This window comes from Corvus cornix, chromosome 3, assembly GCF_000738735.6.
Source record: "Corvus cornix cornix isolate S_Up_H32 chromosome 3, ASM73873v5, whole genome shotgun sequence".
In the NCBI taxonomy this organism is placed as follows: Eukaryota; Metazoa; Chordata; class Aves; order Passeriformes; family Corvidae; genus Corvus; species Corvus cornix.
Genome location: NC_047056.1, coordinates 10736330 through 10761496, shown reverse-complemented (window position 1 = coordinate 10761496; position 25167 = coordinate 10736330). Strand labels below are relative to the sequence as shown.

Below are 25167 nucleotides of genomic sequence, written 5' to 3'. Positions count from 1 at the left end.
AAGGAAGTCGTATGACAATTTGATATCAAGCTTACCATAAAAGTTTAGGGTGTGCAATGTGATCTCTCATGTTTAGCCAGAGACAGAAGTGATATAAACATCTGTTTGAAGGAGATTTCCTGAGGGAATTCCACATAACTCCTAATGAAAACAGTCTTGAAATGCATTTTTCACTCAGACTTCTGCTTTGAGGAACAGTTCTTACTGTATTTTTTACAGCTTCTCATTAGTAGCATTTCCAGACACTTTTGACCTGTGCAGCTCATCTCTGACCTTCCTCTAGAGAAAGCCTACCCAGCAGAGCACTTGCTTGATAAAGAATAAAGCTGATGAGAGCCTGTTTGAGGCTTTCTTTAACAGAAATAAGAACATTCCCTTGGTCCTTCCAGGTGAGTTTCCACACCAGCTCGAAGAGCTACTAATCTTTTTCAGTACTGATGGTTAACATTCTGCCTTCTGTGCAAATGCACTTTTTGACCCACACAGCACTTTTTGAATCCTGTCATCAACTTTGATCACAACTACAATGCTGTATCTCCACTTTCTTCTACCTTAACTAGACCATAGTTATTAGCAGAATAGATGTCATCATGCAGATTTTATCTATCCCCATGTTATGTCGTAAGAACAGAGGAAGAGATGTGGCAGTGCTTGACAGCCTGCTCACATTTGTTCAGAAGCTGATGCAAAGATCCCTTTACTGACCTTATCTCTACGCCCTCTCCCAGTCTTTGCTCCTTCACAGAGAAGCTTGGCCTTCAACATGTTTTCTCAAATCTACAAATTCATATTCAGCATGCATATGTTGATTGCCATCTGCAATCAGCTCACAGTGCTCTCTAAAAACTCAAGTTTGCTCCTTCATGCTATTCCACATATTTGGGAAGGCTTCTCACAAACACAGGCAAAGACATCACACTGTACTCAAAACGTTTGCTATGATGCCTGCAAAACACAGCCAGGAGACTGAATAGAAACCTTTTTGTTTCCCCTTTCATTTCTCATTATTTTCCAAATCTCTTTTGTTTTTCAAGTCTGGGTACTGTAGATTTCACAGTGCTTGAAACAAGTTAACTGCAGCCTGTCTTTGTGGCCAGCACACACTTAACATTATCACAACAGTACTGAGAGATGTGTGAGTGCATCACAATAAACTCGATGTGCACAATGCTGCTGTGAAGTGTCTGTGTCCCATCTCCAGGACAGTGACACCAACCTATTTCTGCTGCCTGGGAAGCAGTGAGCACTTTCACTCAGCAGCTGTCCTGGTTCAAGCCTTAGGGTACCCATCCTCAGCTGCTGCTCAAAGTGCATTTTACTGATCCAACAGTCTTCCTCTGTCACACAGGAACAGCAGCAGTTGCACAGGAGAGAGTCAAGGATTACAGTTTGCGCCAAAGCATTTCTAGATTGCTGACCCAAGTGTAGTGGTAACTCCCCTGAGATTTCGAGGTTACTCACTGTTGTAGGCTTTGTCTTTAAAATTCTAAACTAAAGACATTAAAGCAAACTTATCACATGAAAAGGTGACCTTAAATCCGTATGATGCCAGTAGTCACAACACACTGAAGATTGCCCTATTTGATAAAGAGGGCCCCACAACATTAACTGTGTTCACAATTTGCATGTCTTCCAGGGTCCTCCTTGCCTCCTGGCATCACACCCGGCTTTGGAGCACCACACTTTCTGAAACGATGTGCCTGTGAACACACCTCGGGGCTGCTTTACTGACGTTAATACTGAACTATATAGATCCTAGTGTTTAATAGCGCTCAGTTCTTTACACACATTTCCCTTCTGAAGTACTTCTACTTAAGAAGTATGAATCTTCGTAATTTATCTGTATATAAAAATAAGGATATATTTTCTATGAAGTATTTTTACAATCAACTCCAGCATTTCTTGTTTTATTTTAAAATCTTCTTGCATTATAGTTGCTTGTATAGCTGTTTTCTAAAAGAGCTCATGTTCTCATCTCCTCCCCACATGATTAACCTATTTTCTGCTTGAATATTGATCTCTTCAACAGCCTCTCCCCTGCATTTCGGGCTTCTTCACATACAACTACTTTCATCTTGGCCAACAGTTGTCCTCTGCCTTGACATTTACCAACTCACAAGAAATACTGCCATGAAACCTACAGCAGTGCCTATTAGGAAACAGCACAGGACTAGGAAATACCATGACACGGCAACCAAAGATTTAAATAGCATAACCCCACATTAAAGTGTTAGATAAAGAGATAATCCTTTCACTTAGAGAAAGTGGGAAGGCAAACATTAAAAATAACTTTAGCCATTAGTACAAGAACAGGTTTGGTGCAGCTTCTCCTCTTCCTCTGTTCATCCAAGTGAACAATTTTAATGGAAAACTAAAAAAATACATGTCTCAGACTGAGTCAACTTCAAAGTCTCATGAAAGTAACATGTTAGGGGAGACTCTAAAGCAGTACCTGCACAAGTGGCCAGAGACCTGTGCAGAAACAATAAAAGGGGTCAGCAGTTCCCAGGGACAGACCTCAGCAATACAAGTAGTTATATAGGGAATCTCGGTATAAGGAAAGATGTCCCACATCTATCGCTCAGCTCCTCTTTAAAACACTTTCTTTTGCTTTACATTTAAAGAAATCCACTCAAGTTTATTTTGCACATGATGGAAATCCACTTCTTATTAGACTTAAGGAAGGTTTGAGCATTAGAAATCTAGAGCCATCATTAATAACACAGCTTACTCATCCACTTTCAGAAGTCTGGCTGGAATGTTTGAACTTCATTTTTTTAAAAATACATCTCAGAACCTTTATGAGCTTCACATGCCACTTTCACAACTACTACACCCTCAGATTACTTCAACTCAAAACACATACAAAATTCAGCACTCCCAAAAAAATAATCAGTCCAACAGACACACTACTTCTCTTCCACTGTGATCAGCCTGGTGCACTGTATCCAAAAGAAAAATATTTTTCTTCCCAAAAATAATAAAGATCAATGATATGCTTCCAATGAGGTCCTGAAGATCAGTGCAAGGGAAATTTCGTGTCTGCAAATAAAACTCAATTGCTGTCCCACTAGAGATGAGTCTAATCTGCCATGGGATAACATCTCCAGTCCTGAAACAGAGCAGGCTTATGGATCATTTAAAGCTGAATGAAGAACTCACTGGAAGGAATGCTGTTGAGTAGAAGAAAGGGATCCACTAAAATATATAATGGGCCTTCTCTTGTAGTATAACCTGACTAGTTTTTATTCCTACAGTACTATAGGAGACTTCTTCAAAAAGTTATGAAAGGCTAATTAAAAAGACAACTTGGCTCTGAAGTGCCAGTATATAGCCAAGGAATGGACTTTTTGTTCAAAATACATGCAAGTTACATTTTTTCTGCTTTTTGCAGCAGCATTTCCAAACATCAGTGGAACAGGCTTCATTGGAGCAAGCTCTGAACAACAGACTCTTCTAAACTCCTCCAAGAACCTTTGACACTGATAAGGAATAAGATGCCAATTAGAAGATCCCATCTCATCCAACATTTTTCCAAAAATCATAGTACTGGCAGCAGCAAACATTTCACGTCAAGATCTCTGCTTCTGCCAAAGAGAAGAGACCAAAGCCCGAAAACCCTTACCTTTGCACAGTCCTGTATTATGGATTTGAAAAGATTTTGTGAGTAATGCAACTTGCATGGCTAAAGGTGAGCACAACTGTTTGCAATTAGCCCCAAACCACAACAGGTACTAGTTAAAACCCTCCAGTATCAAAAACAGGAAGAACTCATGAACAGGTAATACCTTTTTATTCTTAACACTGGTTCCTCTGGGGACAGCAGAAAGTTCAATGAGGATAACTTGCTCAATACTATCACGTGCAACTGTTTTGAAGGACTAGAAAGTGATAAGAACTAAATTGAGAAAAGCATTTAAAATTTGCTTGAGGAATGTAAGTCTGGTTTCATACAAGCCTTCCTCTTCTCCAGTACTCACTAAAGTCACAGAAGGCAGAGTGCTATAGCAGAGAAAGCAAGCCACAGACTTCCGACTCCATTCCAGTAGAAAGAAAAGTCGTATCAATGTAATCGCTCCTGTCTCATGCAAACACTGGTCCCTGCATCCAGACTATCCCCTGGGAAGACCTCACAAACCATGCTTCGGAGTACATGAGGTTAAGAGCACACTTTCATTGAACACATCATTTTCCATGGGGGACAGAGACAGATTGAATTTTGGTTGGTTTTGAGCTACCAGCTCTCGCTTAGCAGTCATCCTCAACCGTTCAGCTGCCTTTCCTGATCATGAGACTCACTCACAACTAGTCTTAAGGTGCTTCAGCAAGTCTTCAGATTTTGTTTGCAGTAAGGCACAGCGCCTTGTGAATAAGTTTGCTATTTCTTAGACCAAGCACAGCTTCTGGAATTGTGGCAAGAATAGCAGTATCTTAATGGTTAAAATGGGGCAGGGGGAGGGGAGAACATAAATTCAATGAGCCCAAGCAGAGATTCATTAAACACTCGGCTGAAAGCTAAAAATACTAGAATAAAAGTCTCTTTGTAATAAATTACCGTCATTTTCTAAACACAGAGACAGCATTATAGGCTGCTAGCAACTGTAGCTAGTGCCAGACTAGCCCTTTTCTGAAATACTGCATAGAAAACCACTTTCACAGTATAGAAAGAAGTCCTCTGTCAATGAATACATTAAAATAAAAATATGCTGATTCAGATGCAAAAAATGGGAATTTTCCCCTCCATTTTTATAATATTATCTTTATTTTCTGCATCTACATATTTTAACTTTTTGAGCGTGGGTTTTTTTTTTTTTTGCTTTTAGAAATAAAGCACAAGACATCTTATCTATCAATGTTTTTATTTTTATACTATTTGCTGTTCTCCACTGACTACCCTTGCAATTCTCACATCCAGCTCTTCCCTCAGCAATTCTGTGCTAAACCAGAGGGAATAGGGACAAAATGGAACCTAGTCCTTCTGACAGGTATGCAGTGACAGAACAAGAGGCAACTAACAAACTACAATGCAGAAAATCCTGATTAGCTATTGGGGGGGGGGGGTGGGGCGGGGAACCCCCAATCCACAGAGGTTATGAGATCTCCATCCTTGGAGACCAAGCTGCATGTGGCCCTGAACAGCCCAATCTAAGGCAGTCCACTTCCATTTTGAGTCTAGGGACTGAACCAGACAACCTCCCAACCTAAATTATTCAAGGAATACCATTAATTTTAGGAAGTCCACATAATTTTATCAAGCAACTGGAATATGCACTTTAGGTGCACTTTTTGACCAGTTAGACATAAATTATAAGTAACTCCATTATCAACAAAACAAGATTTTGTCCTTATCCCTCAAGATTTACATGTTACTGCCTACAGCTTTATTTGGATTTAAAACCCCATACTGCAAACAAACAATTCCCATTGAATAGTGTGACAATACCTGACAAGATAAAAGTAGGACCCAAGTTTGCCAACATCCATTTACACATTTAAGCTCTTTATCACTCCAGTTTCCACTAGGCAAGTCTCCTGCAACTGCAAGATCAGAAACCAAAATCCTCTGAATACATGTACAGTATTTCAGCACTGCGTATTCTCTTCTGTAGTTACATCTCACCACTTCAAAGTAAAAATCTTGATTTCCAGATTTAAACAACCAGAATACCAAAGTTAAAAGTCACTGTGAGATACAAGCTGTACAGAATACTAGTCCCCCAAGATGAAGATATTTGCAAGCATGGAGGGAGGGGGAGGCAATAAGTAATCAGAGAGAAGGGGGGGGGGGAAACAAAGCCTCAAAAAAACCAACCCAAAAAACCACAGTAATTCCCAGCAGACTGACTGCTTGTTTGAGTATGTGTTCCCACCAAGCCCAGGTTGCACAAACAATATCAATAATGTTACTGATCTCCACCGGTGCGAGCAACAAGGAATCGGCTCCTTGCATCACTGTTTCTGAAAGCTGAGACAAAGGTTGAGAAATCACTTTCTTCTACGTGATGGGTGAAGTAATTTTCACCACTGGAAAATTATTCTCCTTTAACTGTTTTTCCCTATTAATCTTTTCGTAAGCTGCTATTAAAATCGTTTTTACTGAAGTGATCACTGGGTAAAAAGAGCATGTGTTTATCAACCATCGTTTTAACACTTCTCCCAGTTTCCAGTTAAAAAACAAGCTAATGTTTCCTTCCCACACACACCTGCAATTTTAACATCAGCAGGTTTTAGACTCCACTTTTGAGATTAGCCACATTCTGCCTACAGCTTGTATCCTTCACTACAGATGCACAGGGAAGGTATAGTGATGCATCTGTTAGTGCAATTTAAATGCCTATCACTTTAGATCAATAGCCATACAATACCTTTCTAAGGAAGGATAATTCACTTCCTTATTTCTAGAAAAGGGAGTTTTTCAGCATCAAAAATCTCCAAGAATAAGCCTTGGGAGTGTGGAGTATCAGTCCAGCCTTTTACTTTAGTATGGCTTATTATTTCCTTAGTCTATACTGCATACCTTTTCTTTTGTAACTCAGAATAAGCTTAGTCATCCACTACACATACACAAGCGTCTTATGATATGAAAGCAAGACAAAAATAAGATACCAAAAACAAGACAATGAGGCCAAGCTCTGAAATGAGCAAGCAGCCGATCCAGCACAAGACACCAAGCATAAAACCAATGCAACAGCTATCTACTATCTACTACTCTGTCTTGAGAACATCTGTAAAATCTCAGTAGAGGAGTTTTTCATTGTCACAAACAGAATGAAAGCATCTTTTTACCATGGACATCTGCCATTAGTGGTCTGGTCATCGTGGAAGCAAGTCATGCAAGAGTCAGAGCACATACACACACAAAAACCCATTGTCTGTAGACACTTTGAAAGGGGCATTAACTTGATAGACAAGAGTAAATCTACTGTTCTGCTCTAACGCCACGGGTAACTTTGTTCAGTCTAAGAAACAGCAGTTTTGGTTGAACTGGCATCTAGCATTCTGCTTCAAATTCTGTTCCAGCCTCAGAAACAAGTCTGAGAAGTTTGCAGCAATTTCAGGAAAGACAGGAACAGCACCTTGAGGACAAGCAACCTTGCTCAATGAACAAGGGAAGTGTTTTAGAATAGGACTTCTATTATAGGCACCTATATGAAAATCGGTACTTTATGATAGTACTCAAAAATAGCATTCCTCTTCAGAAGACCAAAAAAACCCATCTAAGCACAGGGGCCTCATTTCAATCAGACCTCTGCTAACTTCAGTTCTCTTACTCTGAACTGCCATTGATGACATGAGAATGGGGTTGGGTATATTAAACCTGGCAGATTTATATAATCAATAATGCTCCATTCCAACAGACTGACAAAAATCGGTTCGGAAAATATTCCCTTGGAAAAAGAAATAGTCCAGAATTTTTTTCAGTTATGAAAAGTAACAGCTGATCCTCCCCTGAGGAAACCACGATAACCTCCTACGGGTTATAAATGATGTAATTCAGACTGCGTGTGGGAAGCCAAAAACATTTGTCTTTTAGCACAAGGTGTCTATTTTAAAGCTGTCACTGCAATATTATCTGTATCCTTAATTAGCTCAGAAAGTTCTTCACCAGTTAACCTGCTCCATTTACACGCAGTCTGAACCCCCTTGCCACCCATCTCCTGCAGCTTTTGGATATAGTGGTGATGACGCGCGGAGCCTGGCACGGGGCTCAGCCCCTCTGGCACGAGGGCCAAACACCACAGCTTGTCCTTGCTCCACCAGCTGAACTACCTGTCAAAGTTACTCATGCAAGCTACTTCAGAAGATTAATTTGCAGCTTTCTCCATGAAGTTTTGGCTGCACTTGCACTTTGCCTGTTAGTACAAACTCTGTGGGCTATGCTGAAAAAAGTATAGTTTTGATTTTACCTTCATTTCACTCAGATTATCAAATGCAGTTTACTTATAACCTGTAACTCATATGAAAAAGCCATAAAACAATACTACTGGTATGTATATATGCTGGGAGAACGTCAGGTGTTCATTAGCCATAGCATACCTATTTGTATCTTCAGAGAGTGCCTCGCACAAGGACAAGCAGAAAAGAAAAAAACTTCGTACAACACTAGTACAGAAGTACAGTTCTGCTACACAGAACTCTACAGTTAGAAACTTTTAACATCATCCTCTCTACTGCTTCAGAAAAATTATGCAGTATTACCTTAAAAAAAAAAAAGCAGTCCCAATTTTCACCTAGAGTCAGTCACGAGAGCAAAACTTCCTAAGAGCTTAGACCAAAACAGAGGCATCTTATTTTTACATAAAGCAATGGAGCTTTTCAAGTCCAGGAAAGTCTACTGTCTGATGCACCTGTACTGAAATGTATGGCTGAGGAGCCTGGGCTTGCAAAAAACCACAATGACTTCTTGTTCTACATGCCTGAACATTAGTGTTTTGCTTTTTATGAGCCTCTGACTTCCTGATGAGGCAGTTCATGTACCAAAGTATCTGCTAAATAGCTGTTTGTATTACACTAAAGCCTTTTCACATGGCATACTACATCATCTAGCAAAAATAGGAGTTACAGTTACATTTAAAGCCTTTATTTTTGGTTTAGACAACACAAATATTTAACAGCTCCATGAGAAATTCCTCTTGGTATGATTTTATCAGGTAATGACAGTTTTAAGGCACCTTGCTCTGCACTCAAAAAATGAGAAGTGACTGACACTTCTTATGATCAACCAGCACTTATTATGCTGTGCACTTTGAATGTCTCTACCTCTTTGAGGTGGAAGGGCAGCCTGCAGACACACTGCCCGCTCTCAGACTTCCTTTCCACCGAATCACTGAAAATCACTGCAGCTGAGGAGGCTTTTAGAAGAGAGACTGAAACAATGCCACACTAAAAGGGAAAAGCGATGGCATGCAGAGCACTTACCAGGATATTTGCGTCCTCTCAGTATTCCTACACAGTAGAGAAGAAAAAATCCAACCCTTCGATCTTGTTAAAAATCAGCCGAAATCCACCAACTCCTTTAAACCCCCAGCAACTGCCAGACTGAGTGGCTGCTCTGTGTGCTTTTACTTCAGCCGTGGGAAGCGCCTTCTGCCTCAAGAGGGGCCGGCTCTGCCTTGCGTAAGCTGGGTAAACACCGCGGCACCACGCAGCATTGGCTGGAGCAGAGCCGGCATCCTGCTCCTGCTCCATCAATTCATCCATCCCGGGCCCCAAAAAGGAAAAAAGGAAGCAGAGGGTGTGTTGAGAACAATACTGCAGCCCAATTGCCTGGCAGCTCTGTGGATGAGGTTCTCAGAGAAACACTGATTTATTTCCTTCTCTTACATAACTGTACCCATGCATGCTATACCTTTTCTTTTTTTTTTTAACCATAATTTATTAGCCCAGCTAGCTTTCCTCACCTCCCACACAAAGAGTAATTTCTTAATACAGTGAGAATTATACCAGCAGAAAGTCTTCAGGCATTGCTATCTCCATTTTCACTAACACTGTAGGACTGGACACATGGCACACCTGCAGATGCCACCTGTGTGTACTGGACTGTCATGGCCAATGATTCTACAACAGCTCATTCCTGAAGGATGCACGTTTAGAAAGGCAAATCTGCATGTGCCAGACCAGGTTATGAGCTCATTTCTCATTCCACCAACATTGAAATCACTGCATCAAGCCAGTGGGTGGGATAATTTAAATGTCTGAGCCATAAAGTGGTGATGAAGTTACCACAGCTTCCAAGCTACCTCGTGGAACTGATCATGCAAATGCTGTGAGGCTGCTGCAAGCATGATATGACACAGCAGCTTAACCTTTACATCAAGTTTTACATGACAGCTGTAGTGGGTGAAGAAGGGGTACATGATTACCCTGGCTCAAGCAATGTAGATACAGCCTGACATCTCACATCTCCAAGCTGTTCAAGTGACTGTTGCTCCTGTTTCTGCTGCTCCCTCCTTGGCTTGCCACCTCAATCTTTTAAACACAATTTTATAGACTGATCTGTCAATGTTTTAAAAAGTTGGGTTATCAGCTCTGTTGAATTTTTAGCTGGATCTCTTCCCCAGTTCACCTCACAGTATAGCCACTGGGTAACACTCAAATCTGTAACTGTCAAAACAGCTTTTCTGTTCATAATGCCATAACAGCAGAAGTTACAGCTCCACAGAACTCAGCTTCATTGCTGAAAACAAGCTGAATGCATCTGTATTTTCTCTCTTCTCAACCTGTACTCCACAGCCAACTTTCCCCTAAGTAATACTGTACAGCTGTCCTGTTACAGGATCTTGTCACCTACCCAGAAAATTCAGCTGCAGAACACCTTGTCATAGGATATTCTGGATAATAAAATTATACATAGGCTCAAAGACACTTTTTTTTCCTCCTACTGTAGATTACTAAGCACAAAGATACCACTTTACTCCACAGAAGTGTTTGAGCCACAGCTCCTGAACACTGGAAAGTGCCTGGAGGAAAACTGATGTACAGGTGCTCCCTTGTTTCCACTCTTCTGGTTGAAATGGTATGGTTATTATCACAGCTATCAGATTACTAAACTGGCAAGGGTCTAAGGGAAAAACCAAAACCACACACAAATCTCCAACTATTTCAACCCAAATAATTTTGCTTATCTGTTTGTGGGTTTATTCTGTAATCCCACTATACCAATGCAAATGAGGGGATAGATAGGGACCTTCTGCATCAATCTCAACAGTAACCCCAGAGACTTGTCAAGTCCAATCTTGAGATTTAAGCTGAATCCTCCCCCCTGCCAAAAATCAACAGCCTCATGTTACTGACACACAAACCCAGCTATTCCACTGGTAATCTGTAGATCCTTAAAATGGCAATTTTTACTGGGGTGGAGGAGTCACACCACCCCACCTCCCCCATCACTTTCAAGTATTTTTTATTTTGTCCCAGCCTATACAAAGTTGGCAGCTTGGATGCTGTTTTAATCAGGGCTAAGGGTTTGCTTTCGTGATTGTTTTAAAAGGAAAAAAAAAAGAAAAGCACATCAGGACTGCATTAGTATCACTTAACACACAGATATGGCACCAAGAGTACAAAAGGTGCTCTGTATTCAGGTATTTAACTGCAGTGATTAGTTACATTGGTATGACCACTTCTAGGTTGCATTACTTCTCTCACACAAGTTGTAAAACTTGAGTTGTACTGTTTCAAAAGCATTCATCCTGAAAAGCAGAACTCGAAGACTGATTTGCTCCTAGAACTCCTTTATTCTCATTTTACAGATGCAGCTGTTCAGCATTCAGGTTAATAAGCTTGTAGATCACTTTATGCTGCAGCCACCTAAGAAGCAGCTACAGGTGGATTTGCTCTCTACCACCCCACCCAGCCTCCTGCAGATAGCAATCCTTACCTGCCTTCATATTAGTGACCCTCTGGAGCTATCAGGCAACACCACACAATGTCCTTTTTATAGCTAATCATGCCCCATCTTAATTCAGGTTTTTCTAGGGTTCATTTTGCCCCTAGGCACACTTCTATGTGGCTGCCTCTGAATCTCACCCAACAGAGTTTGAATGACTGTTTCCCTGCCTGTGTTTACTCACAGCCATGCTCTACTCAACTGTTCTTGTGTCAACATTGCCCCCCACTTTTATGATGAGGAAGGTTTAATGATTTTCATGGAATCACAAGAACTATGCCAGTCCTTGAGGACTGGAAGCAAATGCTTCCAGCATGCTGTCGCTAGGCAAGCTATCTGATTTCCCCTGGAGTACGGATACCATGCCAGACTAAAACAATACAATCTGTAGCCCAAGATATCACTGCTAATTTCATAAAGTGATGCTGAACTGCAGGGGAGGTTCTTTCCTTGAAGTTGTTAAAGAAATAAAGGGCTGTATCGTCATGTTCTTCTATCTGACTCACAGGCAGATGCTGTACAGTTTGACACAATTACGTGATTTCACATGACATTCAACATGAGCATTGAAGAGGAATGCATTTCTAGCTGTTCCAGCTAAAAAGACAGCCTTACAGACAAAGGCAATTGGCAGCACTATGGCCTCTAGTGTCCTGACTGGCAAGAAGCCTGAATGGCAAACTCCTTATGCTGGAGTTAACCTGATTAGCATATTACAACTGAATTTCAAGACTGACATTTTAAACACCTGTTGATAATTTTATTCAACAGAACAGGCAAGAAGTGGAATAAAAACCCCACACAGGATAAGAGCTTGAAATTACTGCACACAGGGTATATAAAAACAGAGAGTGAAGGAAAGGAAACACAGAAAAGGAAGCAAAAAATGTGGAAGACCAGGACATGTAATGATCCCATGGGGGAGGTATATTTGTACACTCAATACTGAATGCTGAACATACACTACACACAACCTGGACTTTGTTTCCCAAGAAGTCAGAGGCTGAACTCTGATCAAAGCCAATGATATCCAAAAGAGAAAAATATTTCATGTGTTATAAGGCACTAACACTGTTAGGGGGTTCCCAGAAGCCTACCCTCAGGTGCATGAGGGAAGAAGAAAGAAGGGAAGATTACTGATTTACCAGCCCCATTAATCTTTTATTGTGTTACGTCACATGTAATCTCTGTGCAAAGAGTTCCCATGTCACACCGTTAATAAAAAGTCATACTACAGTGTTTTAAAGAGATTATGGGGGGGGGGGGGGGATCAGCCTGAAGCCAAGAACATGCTATTTGGAGTATACAATAGAAATGCTAATCAAATAATCTGCAGGAAGAGGAGAAGGGAAGGAAATGACCTAATCCCCCACACTACTGTGTGGTGGCTTATGGCAAGGAGTAAGAAAGTTCTTACAAGGGTTGAGAAAACAAAGGTCCGTTGTTATAGCTACAGCTTTGAGATAAGAACCCTTTTCTGCATCTCAAGTTTCTGTGACATGAAGGGTAGGTGGTACTTTATGAACTCTTCTACACTGACCACTTCTGGAAGGGGTAGGAGAGGTTAATTAGATTTGTAGGACAGCTGGGTAAAAGACCTAAATAGAATCTCAAGTTCTTGAGGCACAACAAACGTTCCTTCAAACAGATTTGCCAACTCTAAAATGTCTTTCATCCAGCCATGGTAATTCTTAAGCAACTGTGGAGCAATTTGTCACTGAAGGAGCCTAGTTACAGAGTGGCAATAAGTCATCACACTGCACAGAAGCATTTCCCATCACAGGAGTCATACTCTGCCATCAGACAAACCTAATGAGCACTTCCTATGAAGTCCTGTTCCACCCTTACATCTTTGTGTGCCCGTTCCTCAGCTACACCATGGAAGTCCCTCACAAGAGAAACGGGGCCCAATGAGCAGTTCAACACAGCAACTGTTGCCCAAGTAAGACATCTGGGAATTAAGCTGCTCTTAAAACAATGTTGTGGTTTAACCAACCCCATCCAGCCACCAAGCACCATGCAGCTGCTTGCTCACACCTCCCCTGCCCAGTGAGAAAGGCAGGAGAATCAGGGAAAAGAAGGTAAAACCCTCAGGTTGAAATAAGAACAATCAAGTAATTGAAAGAAACTAAAATAAAACATAAGGAAAAGGGAGATAACATAAAAGGAGAGAGAAAGGAAATCCAAGAAAGTGATGCTCACACAATTGCTCACCACCCCACTGACTGATGCCCAAACCATCCCTGAGCAGCACCCAGCCCTTCCCCGCCAATTCCCCCTAGTTCATAATACTAGGCATGATGTCCTCTGGTACGGAAATCCCTTTGGCCAGACTGGGTCACCTGTCTTGGCCATGCTCCCTCCCAGATTCTTGGGCAGCTCCTGGATGGCAGAGCATGGGACCCTGTAAAGTCCTTGATTCAGAGTAAGCACTGCTCAGCAACAACCAAAACATCAGTGCATTCACACTATTCTCATCCTAAACACAAAACACAGCTACTATGAAAATTAACTCTATCCCAAGCTGAAACCAGAGGAAGATGGTTCTTCACCTGGCTTCAAGTACCACCTGAAGCACCAGATGTGCTGAATTCATAAAAATTCAAGACTGAAAGAACGATAGGCAAAGCATTCCTCATTCTGAAGAAAGCACATTTGTTTCCAAAATGGTCAAACTGATGCAAGTCACCTGCCAAGTCAGAGCCATACAGATGTAGTCACACCAGGCTTCTTTCCAAGACAGTAAACTTCTAATTTTCCAGATACCTGGAAAAAGCTATTGTAAAAGATTTTTTTTTTAAGTTCTCTAGGATCATTTCTGGTTCAATTAATCTTGGCTATGCACAAGCACTTCCTTAAAGAATTTTTTAGCTGTTGTTCAGCAATCTTGCAGCATCAGAACCCAGATTCACTGAGCTTCAGGTATTATGGTTTCCCCTAAATAAAGAAAGGGAGGCCCAATTTGAATTCATTTCCAAGACACGATTTTTGTACTTGCAAAGCCTTTAAGGTTATAGCAGAACTAGCTGAACCTGCACTACCCGAAATTTTTCATTCCCACAAAGCCAGATCATTTGGCCACGGACTTGTACAGAGAATGCTAAGACAGTTGCTAGAAGTAGTAACACTGTCAGTTCTGAAAAATACCTTTGTCTCAGTGATGAAAAACATTTCATGTTAGATTATTCATTCAGATTAGCAAAAAAAGGAAAAGTATTCAGCTATGGAAATTCAGCTATAACTGGCTGTGTCCCCACACTCACATTCTAGGGAAAAAATATCTTAAGAGGGACAAAGTTTGAAAACTATTCAGTACAGTTTCTAATCAACTCACACACAAATGGATCTCTTACAAGAAGGCAAATATATTTACCTTTAAAGAGCGCGTGAAGCAAAAAGCCAAGTTTATCCAACAGCCTTCTGCTTTATTCTCAGTTCCTAACCACACTTACTAAACTCTTGACACTCACTATTTTGACTGTAGTCCCTCCACAATTCTGGTAAAAAAAGTGCTGGATAACATCAAAACAGCTCCCCTCACCTCTGCATGTCAGTGTCCCAAGTCCATAGTTCATACCTGAATATTTTGCAAATCACTGCTATTAAACATAACCATCTTACTACATTCTTCCTCCTCACTTCAAACTTTTAGACAGTCTTCACACAAGGTAGAAAACTTGGTCCTTTCTAAACATATCACCTCCAGCATTTGCACATAAAAGCATATGACCTACATTCCTCTGGAGAGCTGTCAGAGAGCTGCCTCCTCTCTGCAAGCCAAGGGTCAGGTTTTCACAGCGGCCTGCTAGGCGATGTTACAGCTCCGCACAGACACACGGGGTTCAGCACCTCCGTTCCCTGTACTTCTGACAGTCAAGGACATCTTTTTAGGAATACTTTAAATGCTGTTTTATGAGCTCAGGTACAGAACAAATGTTACTTTAGGCAGTAACTCAAGAGAACAAGAATTGATTACTTATCACATGCAATAGGCTTCTAATAGTGGTATACAGAAGTATGTCCAGATACATTAAAAGCTGCCCCTTAAAAACTAAGGTGAACCAACTTTTATGCTAATACAAGTTGTATTTATCCATAAACACAAAACTAACTTTTTGCACACTTTAGTTCCCATGTGCGCCACCTCCGACAGCCAGCAATTCAAACAGGACAGTTCCAAAACCTTCTCATGTTAGACCACCTGCCTGTTCACAGTTTGTTATTGCTCAGAGGAAAAGAATCCCATGCCAGTCAATCAGATCTTTTTCTTTCCTTTCTAATCCCATGGGAAATGCATGATTTGGCATATCTAGACAGGTACAATACGTTACTTCCTACACTTCTAATCCAATTTGGGTAAGAGGTTTACTGCTTATAAAAATAAACAGGCAGTTGCACTTTACCTCTGCGCAGGCACTAACACCTAACAACAAAAAGGTCATTCCCAAATAGTAACAATTCAGTGCTAGAGATGCCATCCCTAAATTCTGCTCCTTGGCTGAGACAGAAGCACAGTTACTTCTTTAGAGGTACAAGGGAGAACTGGTAGGTACTCTTGGCGCTTATCACATGCAATGTTTGGTATTATTGTGCCAAATATATTCCCACCAAAAAAAGCCCAGGACAGAATATCTCAGCCATGGAGATGGAGCTGTACTATTTCTATAGGGACCCACGGGACTTTGGTCTGACCATATGGTCGAGTTTTAATTAAGACCAAAGGAAATCATTATGTTTGACATTTGACTTACAGTTGCAGGTTTTCAAGGTTATCACTAGTTTCAAATTTTCAATTTTCTATGTCCACAGAAAAATATTACCTTCAAATAAGGGAAAGTATCTAGCTCAATATGGCAGCTTTAGATTAGCACAGCCTTCAGTTACAACCGCAAGAAGAAATATTCCCTAGAGCACGGGTCATCGAAGATAAGCAAAGGCATTTTGAGACTGAGTGGCCTGTTTGTTTTCAAAAAAGCCATGCATTTGAAATCTGTATTGCTTCTTGTCTACTCAGCATATGTCAGACAAAATTCAGCAGATGAAGACAAAAGTAACTTTAGATTGGTGGAGTACAGGGATAGTGACAGGCACTGTGGCAGAACATTTTTCCAGCAACTGCCAAAGTGATGCACCCATTGTGAGGCAGTGTTAAAATGTTCAGTTGTAGTTTCATGGACTGCCCCAGCATTTTCAATGATGCTACATCACATTACAAACTCTAATGCAATTACATTAGCAAGGCAGCACTTTGACTCTTTGTAATTCTACCAGCAAAGAAAGTGTTCCCGAAGACAAAAAAGTTCTTTCTTGAGCAACAAGAATTCCACAGCAGAATTCTGTGTGAATATAAACCTTCAAAATTTGGCCTAGAAACTAAGACTCTTAAAATTGAGGTTTGAGAACACGAGTTCAGAGTATTTCTCATCAACTAATACTAGTTTACTTACTTGACATAAAATGTTCAAGCAAAACAGCTCAACAATTTCTTCTGAAAAAAAACCCAAAACAAACAAAAAGCCATGCCCAAAGCTCCATCTTGGCCAGGACTCTGGCTCTCTGTACTTACCAGCTCATATTTCAAAGCTACCTGGAGAAGCTTCCAAAGCAAAAAAAAAAAAGAGTTGAACAGTTAAAGATGGAGCTAGATTTGAACTAACACAAGCATGAAATAAAATCTACATTTCTTTCTCATTTGGGCATTTTTCTGACACACAGGAGTATCTTCACACTTGCAAACTCACTTCTAGCACTGACCTCTACTTTGCACTTTGTACCTGTATGCGTTGAGAGGCAGGCTTTGTGCAAAGAATTACTTGTTTTCTCTCAAAAAAGAATTTTTCCATTCAGGAAATGGGAAACACTGTTGGGCAAATACATTGAAAAGAGCATACAGCCACAAAAAAAGGGCAGTTGTGACAGCACCACAACAAAGTGATTTTTGAACAGTACCAGACGATTCAGAACACAGTAGTACTTTAGAGAGTTTGGAAATAAATTTCACATGATTTACAGCATCACTTATTTATTAACCACATTGACTGGTTAATGTGGTACAGATTTCTTCCTTTCTGAACCTTGGGAAAGAGATTAAGAGAAGCCTCCACTTTAACCCATGATGTGCCCTCCAGATAGCCAAACATAGCCTGTGTGGGTATCTTCAAGTGCATCTGTGCCTACCACAGAAACCTTAGGGGCCCTGCTTTTCTACTACAGCAAAGTTAACAGTAACAATCTGGTCAGGAGGAGCCATTTCAGTTGCCCCTTTTCATTCACCCATTCAGTGCAGACCGATTCATTCCAAGAAATCTGGCTCTTCAGGAGTGATCTTTGCAAGTTTTTAGGGCTAGATTGGCCCTCTCTGGACTGACGTTGTTTATGAACATTGCTTCAAATTGCTAAGTTACTCAGGCTGAGCTCAGCGGTGCCTCACTCACACCTATTCATAAAGGTTTGTAGAAGCCCTGCTCACATATGTCGCTGTTGTACCGAGAACGGCGAGAAGAACGACACGATTCAAGTCAGGAGAATAACTCTATTTAATTAATTATAAACTGGTTTATATAACGTGGTCCACAAGAGTGGTAGGAGGTCATTGGTCCTTTGACCAACCACCCCTTAGAAGGATTGGCTGAGGTTCTCTAACACCCATTCAAAATATTTTTTCCAATATACCACAACAAGGCTGGAAAACAAACCCCAGGTGCAGAGATAGAAAATTAGTTTACAAAACCGTCTTCACTGTTTCTCAGCCAGCTGTATGAGACAGGAAAACTTCGCAGAATGCTTCAGCAGCTGGAAAATTCCTCTGCTCCTAGCTTTTTAGCATCCACGCACATTCAGTTTGCTGCTTGTCATCAGTTACTCTTATGTTTAAGGATGTCTCCAGTCAGGCCATCCCTTTGCAGAGCAGAAGGCTCCAAGGGTACAAACTGTCATGGGCAACCTTGACACACGTTAAGAAGTCACTGCCCAGATTCGGCAGAGATGTCCGACTCATTCAAGCTTCTGGACCAATGCAAACTCAAAGTAAAACAAAACAACCAAAAAACCCTCAAACATTTACGGAATACCATTTATGTAATTAACTATTCAACAGACATTACTAAAAGAACTAAAGAACTTCAATATGGCAAAGTCATTGGAGCCAATATGACACTAGACACCCAGTATGACTTTATGAAGTGTCAGGCGAGTTTTGATGAAAGCTACAAGTCTGTCAAGGCTGATCATCGGCACTGCCTTTAGCATTCACTGTGTGTTGCCTCAATGCAACTTAGTGGCAGAACAAATTGTCAAGCATGCTCAGTGTCACTCCAGCAACATCAACCCCAGCTGCAGAATAGATATTCTCTAAACATAAAGGAAACACTTTCTCTGGCTTAGCAGCCACTGTTGTACCTAAACTTTTTAAAACACTGAAGTCATTCTGTACTTTTAGCATTTCACTGATGGAAGTGTGTGGATTACATGTCCCCAGAAGAAACTTTGAACCGTACCAATAAATACAGCACTGTCAGAAGCTTGGCCTCCTCCTTTTATAATAGGTATTCCTTGCGTGCAAACATGACTGCTAGGACAAAAAGATGCAAGGTCACCTACTCTGAAATGTTATCAACGCTATACAGTGTTACAAAACCAACATGAGGAGTATATCAGTCCCAATAATTTTATTAGTTTCTGAGGTGAAATTTATCTTTTAGTAACCACTTCCAAGCTGAGGCTTTTTTCCTTGTTAGAAGGGAGGCACTTCATTTAAATTGCAGAAAAATTTTTAAAAACCCAACAACAAGAAAAACAGGTAAGCACAAAACCCCCTATTTTCTATAAAAGTTTTCACTTTAAAACCAATGTGTGGCCTAAGCTCTTTATTTTGAAAGTATAGTTTAATACCATGGGGGGGAAGAACCGGTAACTTTAGATATAATGAAAGTTAAATAGCTGTATATCTAAAATCTAACAGTTACAGTAGCTCTCTCATATCAGAAATTAGATACACTTTTTTCAATTACTTAAAAGACTGAGGTAAATATTATAGCCAAAATGCAGACGTGTAGCTGTTGACACAAAGCTTCAGTCCTGAAACTTGCTCAACGAGAACCATGAGTTAGAGCTCGGTGCCTGTGGGGCAAAACACCACTTTTGGGAACAACTGCACACTCCCAGTTTTGTGACAGAGAGCTGTATTTTACTGCTTCTGGTATTGAAACTTACAACTAAGCATCTCCATATTTACTGCACTACAAAAGTCCAGCTGCAGGACTAGCTACATGTTTTACTTGTTGTAGGTCCTTCTTTTTAAAAACAGGTCTGAGCCTAACATGAGGGGGTGAGAGTTTAGGAATTACTGGATTTCTTTTCATAGCTAGTCCTGTCTTTTCCAGTCATCCTCCCCCATTCAGCAATATGAGAAGGTTAATAATCATAATAAATGTGATTTCCATCCCAACATCCTCACACGTTACTTACTAATTATTTTATTAATACATTTAAATAAATGTCTTCATTTATGAAGACATAGCATGGTGCTTATTCCTTAACTTTTAATAGAGAAGTCTACCTAAAACAAAAATTGTGTAAGAAAAAGAAAGGCTGCAATTCTCACCCCCAAAACAATACCACTGTGACTGTATATACTGAAGCAGCAAGGCTTATCTTTACTGGCAAAAAAAAGGTCCAGAATACAAAAGTTAAGCAAAGATAACAGAAGGCCTAACATAAAGGGGCATGGAAATATTACAATCAAAACTCCCAGTGAAGTGGCAGCCAACTGAAATCAAAGATCATAAGAAAAGCTTTCTTCTTAATCAAAAGCAACATGAAATCTCTTTTTCACCACAAATGCACAGAGTAATCTAAACCAGCTCCAGTGTACAGAAGACTGAATCCTTTGACAGAACTTCAGCCTTTCAGGTAACTGCCTGCAAACTGAACATGCTCCAAAGATGGTTTTTAGTGTGGCACAAATGAAGAATATCTAATTAAATTTTAAAAAGTAAAAATACTTGCAGTCTGTAAGTTTAGCCCAGATTGGAATTCTGCAACAAGATCCTCTTCCTTAAGGGTCTTTTTAAAGCATGCCAAAACCATTAGTTAAAAGGATAATCTAAATAAAGCCATTGTTAAAAAAATAAAACTACATCATGCCATGGCTGGAACAGCTAAGGTACTGGTCAGGGAGGAAGGATTATTTCCTGGCACAGTAACGAAGCAGCAGACTTCGTTCTCTCTTTCTATTACTATATTAAACCTTCCCAATGTATCACAAAAATAAAACTGAGATTTGGAGCTCATCTGATTAGCAGATGATCAGTTGTACTGAGAAGCAGGACTTTGTTTCTAAGCATACTGTGCCAAAAAAAAATTGAAGCCCATGTTCTGTTTTTCTTCATCTACGAGGTCACTTCACCAAACCTGATTCTTGAGCCCAACTATGCAGGTGTAAGTAAGGATTCAGCTGCACTGAAGGCAACTGAATTCAGCAGCATAAGCAAGATCACTATCAGCCTACCAGCGCAAGACTGTACTAGAGCAAATCTTGGCGGGACATGTAATTTAATTCACCTCTCTGATTCTGGATAAGTCCCAGACCTTCAAAATAATTACAATGCTGTCAGAGACAATGTTCACTGTCAGTTACAGTATTTAGTTGTCTACTGTTTCTCTGAAGGGATGAAACACTTAAATGCCAGCTACCCTCCAGCTTCTCAAGCCACCAGCTTCAACTTTGTTTCACAACTCCTTTAGAATTTTTCTGAGTGTTTTTGGCCTATATACTAGTACTTGAACACAGCAAGTCCTCTCTGACCCACCATGTTTCATGAGATAGAATCTTCTTCCTAATGCATTTTCCAACAAGACTCTCAAGTTTATGTTCTAACGCCTACATTATTTTAAAAGCTCTACACCATACTGCATTATCTGTTGAGCTTCCCTTTGAAACACACTTGCAGAGTTAAGGAATTTTGGACTAAGAATTCACTCATGAAAGAAACTTGACAGAAAATTGAGAGGCACAGTGGAATACAGGGCTGATCAGAAACTAAAATAAATATGCAGCATGAATTCAAGTCAGCAAACTCATGTGAAATAATGAAGTGGTATTTCCCATACCTAAAATGTTTCAGGCTGTTAACCACCAATACTGACTGCTCATAGCTAGTTTTGGGACTTTGGCAGTTGAAACAGAAATAGCAGCCATTGAAGCGCTGATAGCTTTGATCATGAAAAACATTATTATGATTAGCATCTCATGCCTATTTGCTCCAATCCCCTGAGATGTAAAATAAAACCATAAACACTTTCAAAGTTACATGCCAAAAGTCCTCTCACTATTAATCACACCCTTTGTACTTGAGGTTGTACTCTCAATTTCACTAGTACATTAACTCCACTTGAAAACTGGTCTAAGCAAGGTAAAGTTGATGTTCTCACAACAGTATATTGTGAGTTGGCTCAAGCAATACTGAGAGGAGGCAGCAGCTGTTGTCCTCAAACCAGACAGCTAAGGAAAAAGAACAAGCCACAGATATATTCACAGGCAAAGCTACTGAAAGCAATGCAAGAATTTTAAGCCTACCACATCAGAAGGATATATAGTCAGTCTAATAACAAAACTTAAGGCACAGCTCCCTGAACCTCTTAGGAAACTCCCACAATTAATTTGTTTCTCCTGAGTTAGTGAGAAAACTCAGCTCATGGAAAAACTCTGGTCAGCAGGTCTGGAGTAAAGACAGGCCAAGGACTGCATAGCTCAGATCTGGGGAGGGGGAGCTATGTGTGTGCACAGGCCAGGGAAATGAAATGGAGAAGGCATCACTCTCAGCAGGTAGTAAATACTGTATCAGAGCCTCTAGAAATAACCTTAGCTAGAAATCAAACATTGGGGCACGAGAAAGTAAATTTGGTACGGTTTAGAAGGCATCTTGCTAATATAATACTCTGCATTTTTATAAAAGCTGTGAGTGGTTGCTGTAGTGAGATACTGTCCAATGAACTACTTAAAGCATTATCTTCCATGTATTCTTTAAAAAGATAGTGATTAGAGAACAAATACCTTCACAGATAGTTACAGCAAGACAATAGAAATAGTTTGTATTGTTCTACACTTGTACTTTTAGCAGCTAATCTCAATCAAAATCTTCCAGAGGTAAATAAAAGCTTTATTTGAAAGGAACCGTAGAAGTAGTTACTGAATCCTCTAGACGAAAAATCTGAAAAGTTCATTTGCAAGTAAAAAAGTTTGTTCTTGTAGAACAACTGTGTAGATGCAAACTCACCATGTCCAAGCACCTCGAGATTGTAACCGCACTTCCACTTGGATTTACGATACATAATCAAAAGGCTCACACGCAGAGGGAAAGGGACCTGTTGATGATGGTGGCTGTCAACAATGAGCTGAGATCAGTTAGCTGCTAGTGCAGACAGGACAACGATTTTCAACACTGCGAGAGAAAGCCAGAGCGAGACCATATGGTTAAGCCCCATCCACATCAGCACCAACAGGGAGCATCAGCAATTGAGAACTGTCAGCTGGCAGAGGCACAGGTAGGAGATCTACTTCTCACTCACAGCCACTGTAAAGAGTGGTTTTGTAGAGGTTAGCTCAGTGTCTACTGGAACAAACGTGTCTTTGACCATAGCATATACCATTCTCTCCAGTCAATACTTCTAGTGCAAAGCAACTCAAATGCTCAGTTCTTCCAAATTATTCAGGGAATTCAGTTGCCAGTTGGTGTGCTCAGGATTTACTGAAATTTAAGAATATGTTCTGGCATTATAGTGGATAAGCCATAGTTTTACATTTACAGAAGACTGCCAGTTGCAGGTAAGCATTAGACAAGCGCTGTCAGCAGACACCCTGGCTGTGTTATCCAAAACCCTGCAAAATAAGAGAGCTGAAAAGGCTGGCTTTAACTTTAAACTACTTAGAGTAAGGACACCTGGACCAGATGAACTCCAGAGTTCCCTTCCAAATTCTTCTCTTCATTGACAAACCTGGCCACTAGCAGAGAGGCATGAGCTTTGCATGCAAAGACAGAAGCCCTGCATCACAGAGCTATTATTTATCACCTATTTGTATCACTGCAGGATTGCCTGGATTTAGTTGTTAATGTATAGTAGGAACACATTCTGCAGTTAAACGATTTTAAGGTGGCATAAACCACTGCTGCCTGCAAAAGTAGCAGGCCTGCCTGTGGCACAGCAGTTACATGGCACAAGGTTCTCCACAACCATGATTTCCACAGATCCATGCTCCAAACTGTTTCTCAACTGGGATTTACTCAGTGCAGAGTGCACCTGAACAGATGACAGGAATAAAGAGTTGGGACCACCTTCCATATGACTTTGTGTTCATTTCCAGGAAAACAGTAAAACTATGTATTTTTAAATGCATGGACCAATTAATAGTGAGATAACAGGAAGTAAGAATTTATTTCTGAGCAGTACTTAAAAGCTGTGTTGAATCTTGAAAAACAAGGAAACTTAACTACTCTCATTTTCAACTAGAGCTAATTTTGTTTTCTGTATACTTGCTCTTCTATTCAACTTATTTTGTTTTTTTAGGTAACAGAAGCTATATTCATCAGTAAAAGACTGCTCAGTACAACAGTAATCTTATTAGCATGCATACTGAGTTAAAACTAAGCTTATATGAAGGATGTTTTAAAATTAAGCTTGAAAACAAGCACAGTAACAGCAATAAATGAAAAAATTAAAATCCTGTCTCAGTTACAAAAACACTCTTGGAACAACCCATAGTTCTGTCTTCATCAAGGCTTAGTCATTTCCTGTACATTTCTTCACAGGGCAGTATTTTGTCTGTTCACATTAATGCAAGTTACCATAATCAGTTGCTACAATAAAACCTGGGGTACACCAACATTAATACAGGTTATTGCCCAGTTGAAAAACTCTTCCACCAATAATTCTTCTGAATTGATGACTTGGTTGCATGCTGGGAAAGCATCTTCTGACCCTGCCTGGCAAAGATAACCTGCAGAAACTGAGCAGGCCCCAAAAGAGACTCCCAGTACATGGAGTGCAATAAGAAGACAGGTGTAGGTCACAAAATACAGTCTCTGAAGATCGTGAGGTAATATCTGAAGGTTGTCAAAGCTTAAGTAACATTTCCAAAGATTAATCAGGATCTTAGAGATGGAGTAAAGTCTGAAGTATAAACCATGGCTGAGAACTAGACACCCGACTTAAAACCATGCTTAGTACTTCAGCAAAAGAGGAGGCCTAAGAAAAACCACCAGCTGCCGGGGGTAAGCTTACAATACAGACTAATTAGGAATTCCCCCACACTTTAACTACAATGATTACTATTAACAGGGAATGTAGAAGTCATTGGGATTTTATGTCTCTATCAAGAGACAGACTATCTACTTAGGTCTTTGAAGCACTGAGCAACTTTACCCTCTACTAGAGTTGTTGAAGTTGCAAAGCAGAAACCAAAACAGACTGTCATTTAATAAAAGCAGCCTCAGCAGAAGGAGTGAAAGGGAAAACCCAGGCCCCACCGAATGCCATGCTGCTCCGCATCAACACAATGGAAGGGAATCCTGTTCCACTCTGAGTGTTATGAGCCACCTGGCCAGAAGCCATGCTTATGCACAGCTACTTGGCCTTGAGGGTTGAAAATAAAAGATGAACAGCCAAAATCTGAGGCCAGCAGACACAGCTGTCAGGCAGGGATCAGCAGACCTGAGGACTGCAGCATTACAAATGCTCCAGCCCACGCTGGTTGGCAGTTTTGCACTATATCCTATTCTTTCCCT

General features: G+C 40.5%; 1 protein-coding gene across 3 annotated transcripts in view; it reads right to left on the bottom strand.

The window, feature by feature from the left end:
* PELI1 (pellino E3 ubiquitin protein ligase 1) overlaps positions 1 to 25167 on the bottom strand; it is a 44111-nt gene that overhangs the window by 8802 nt on the left and 10142 nt on the right. The window contains exon 2 of one of the 3 annotated variants that reach the window (XM_039569333.1): positions 22663 to 22827. The exons of 1 other annotated variant lie outside the window; for it this stretch is intronic. In XM_039569333.1, coding sequence (XP_039425267.1) covers positions 22663 to 22717 — 55 coding nt within the window. In that variant the 5' untranslated portion in view covers positions 22718 to 22827. Of the gene's footprint in view, positions 1 to 8919; positions 9075 to 22662; positions 22828 to 25167 lie in introns of those variants that run through there. One more of the 3 variants, XM_010410993.3, reaches the window with a different exon arrangement.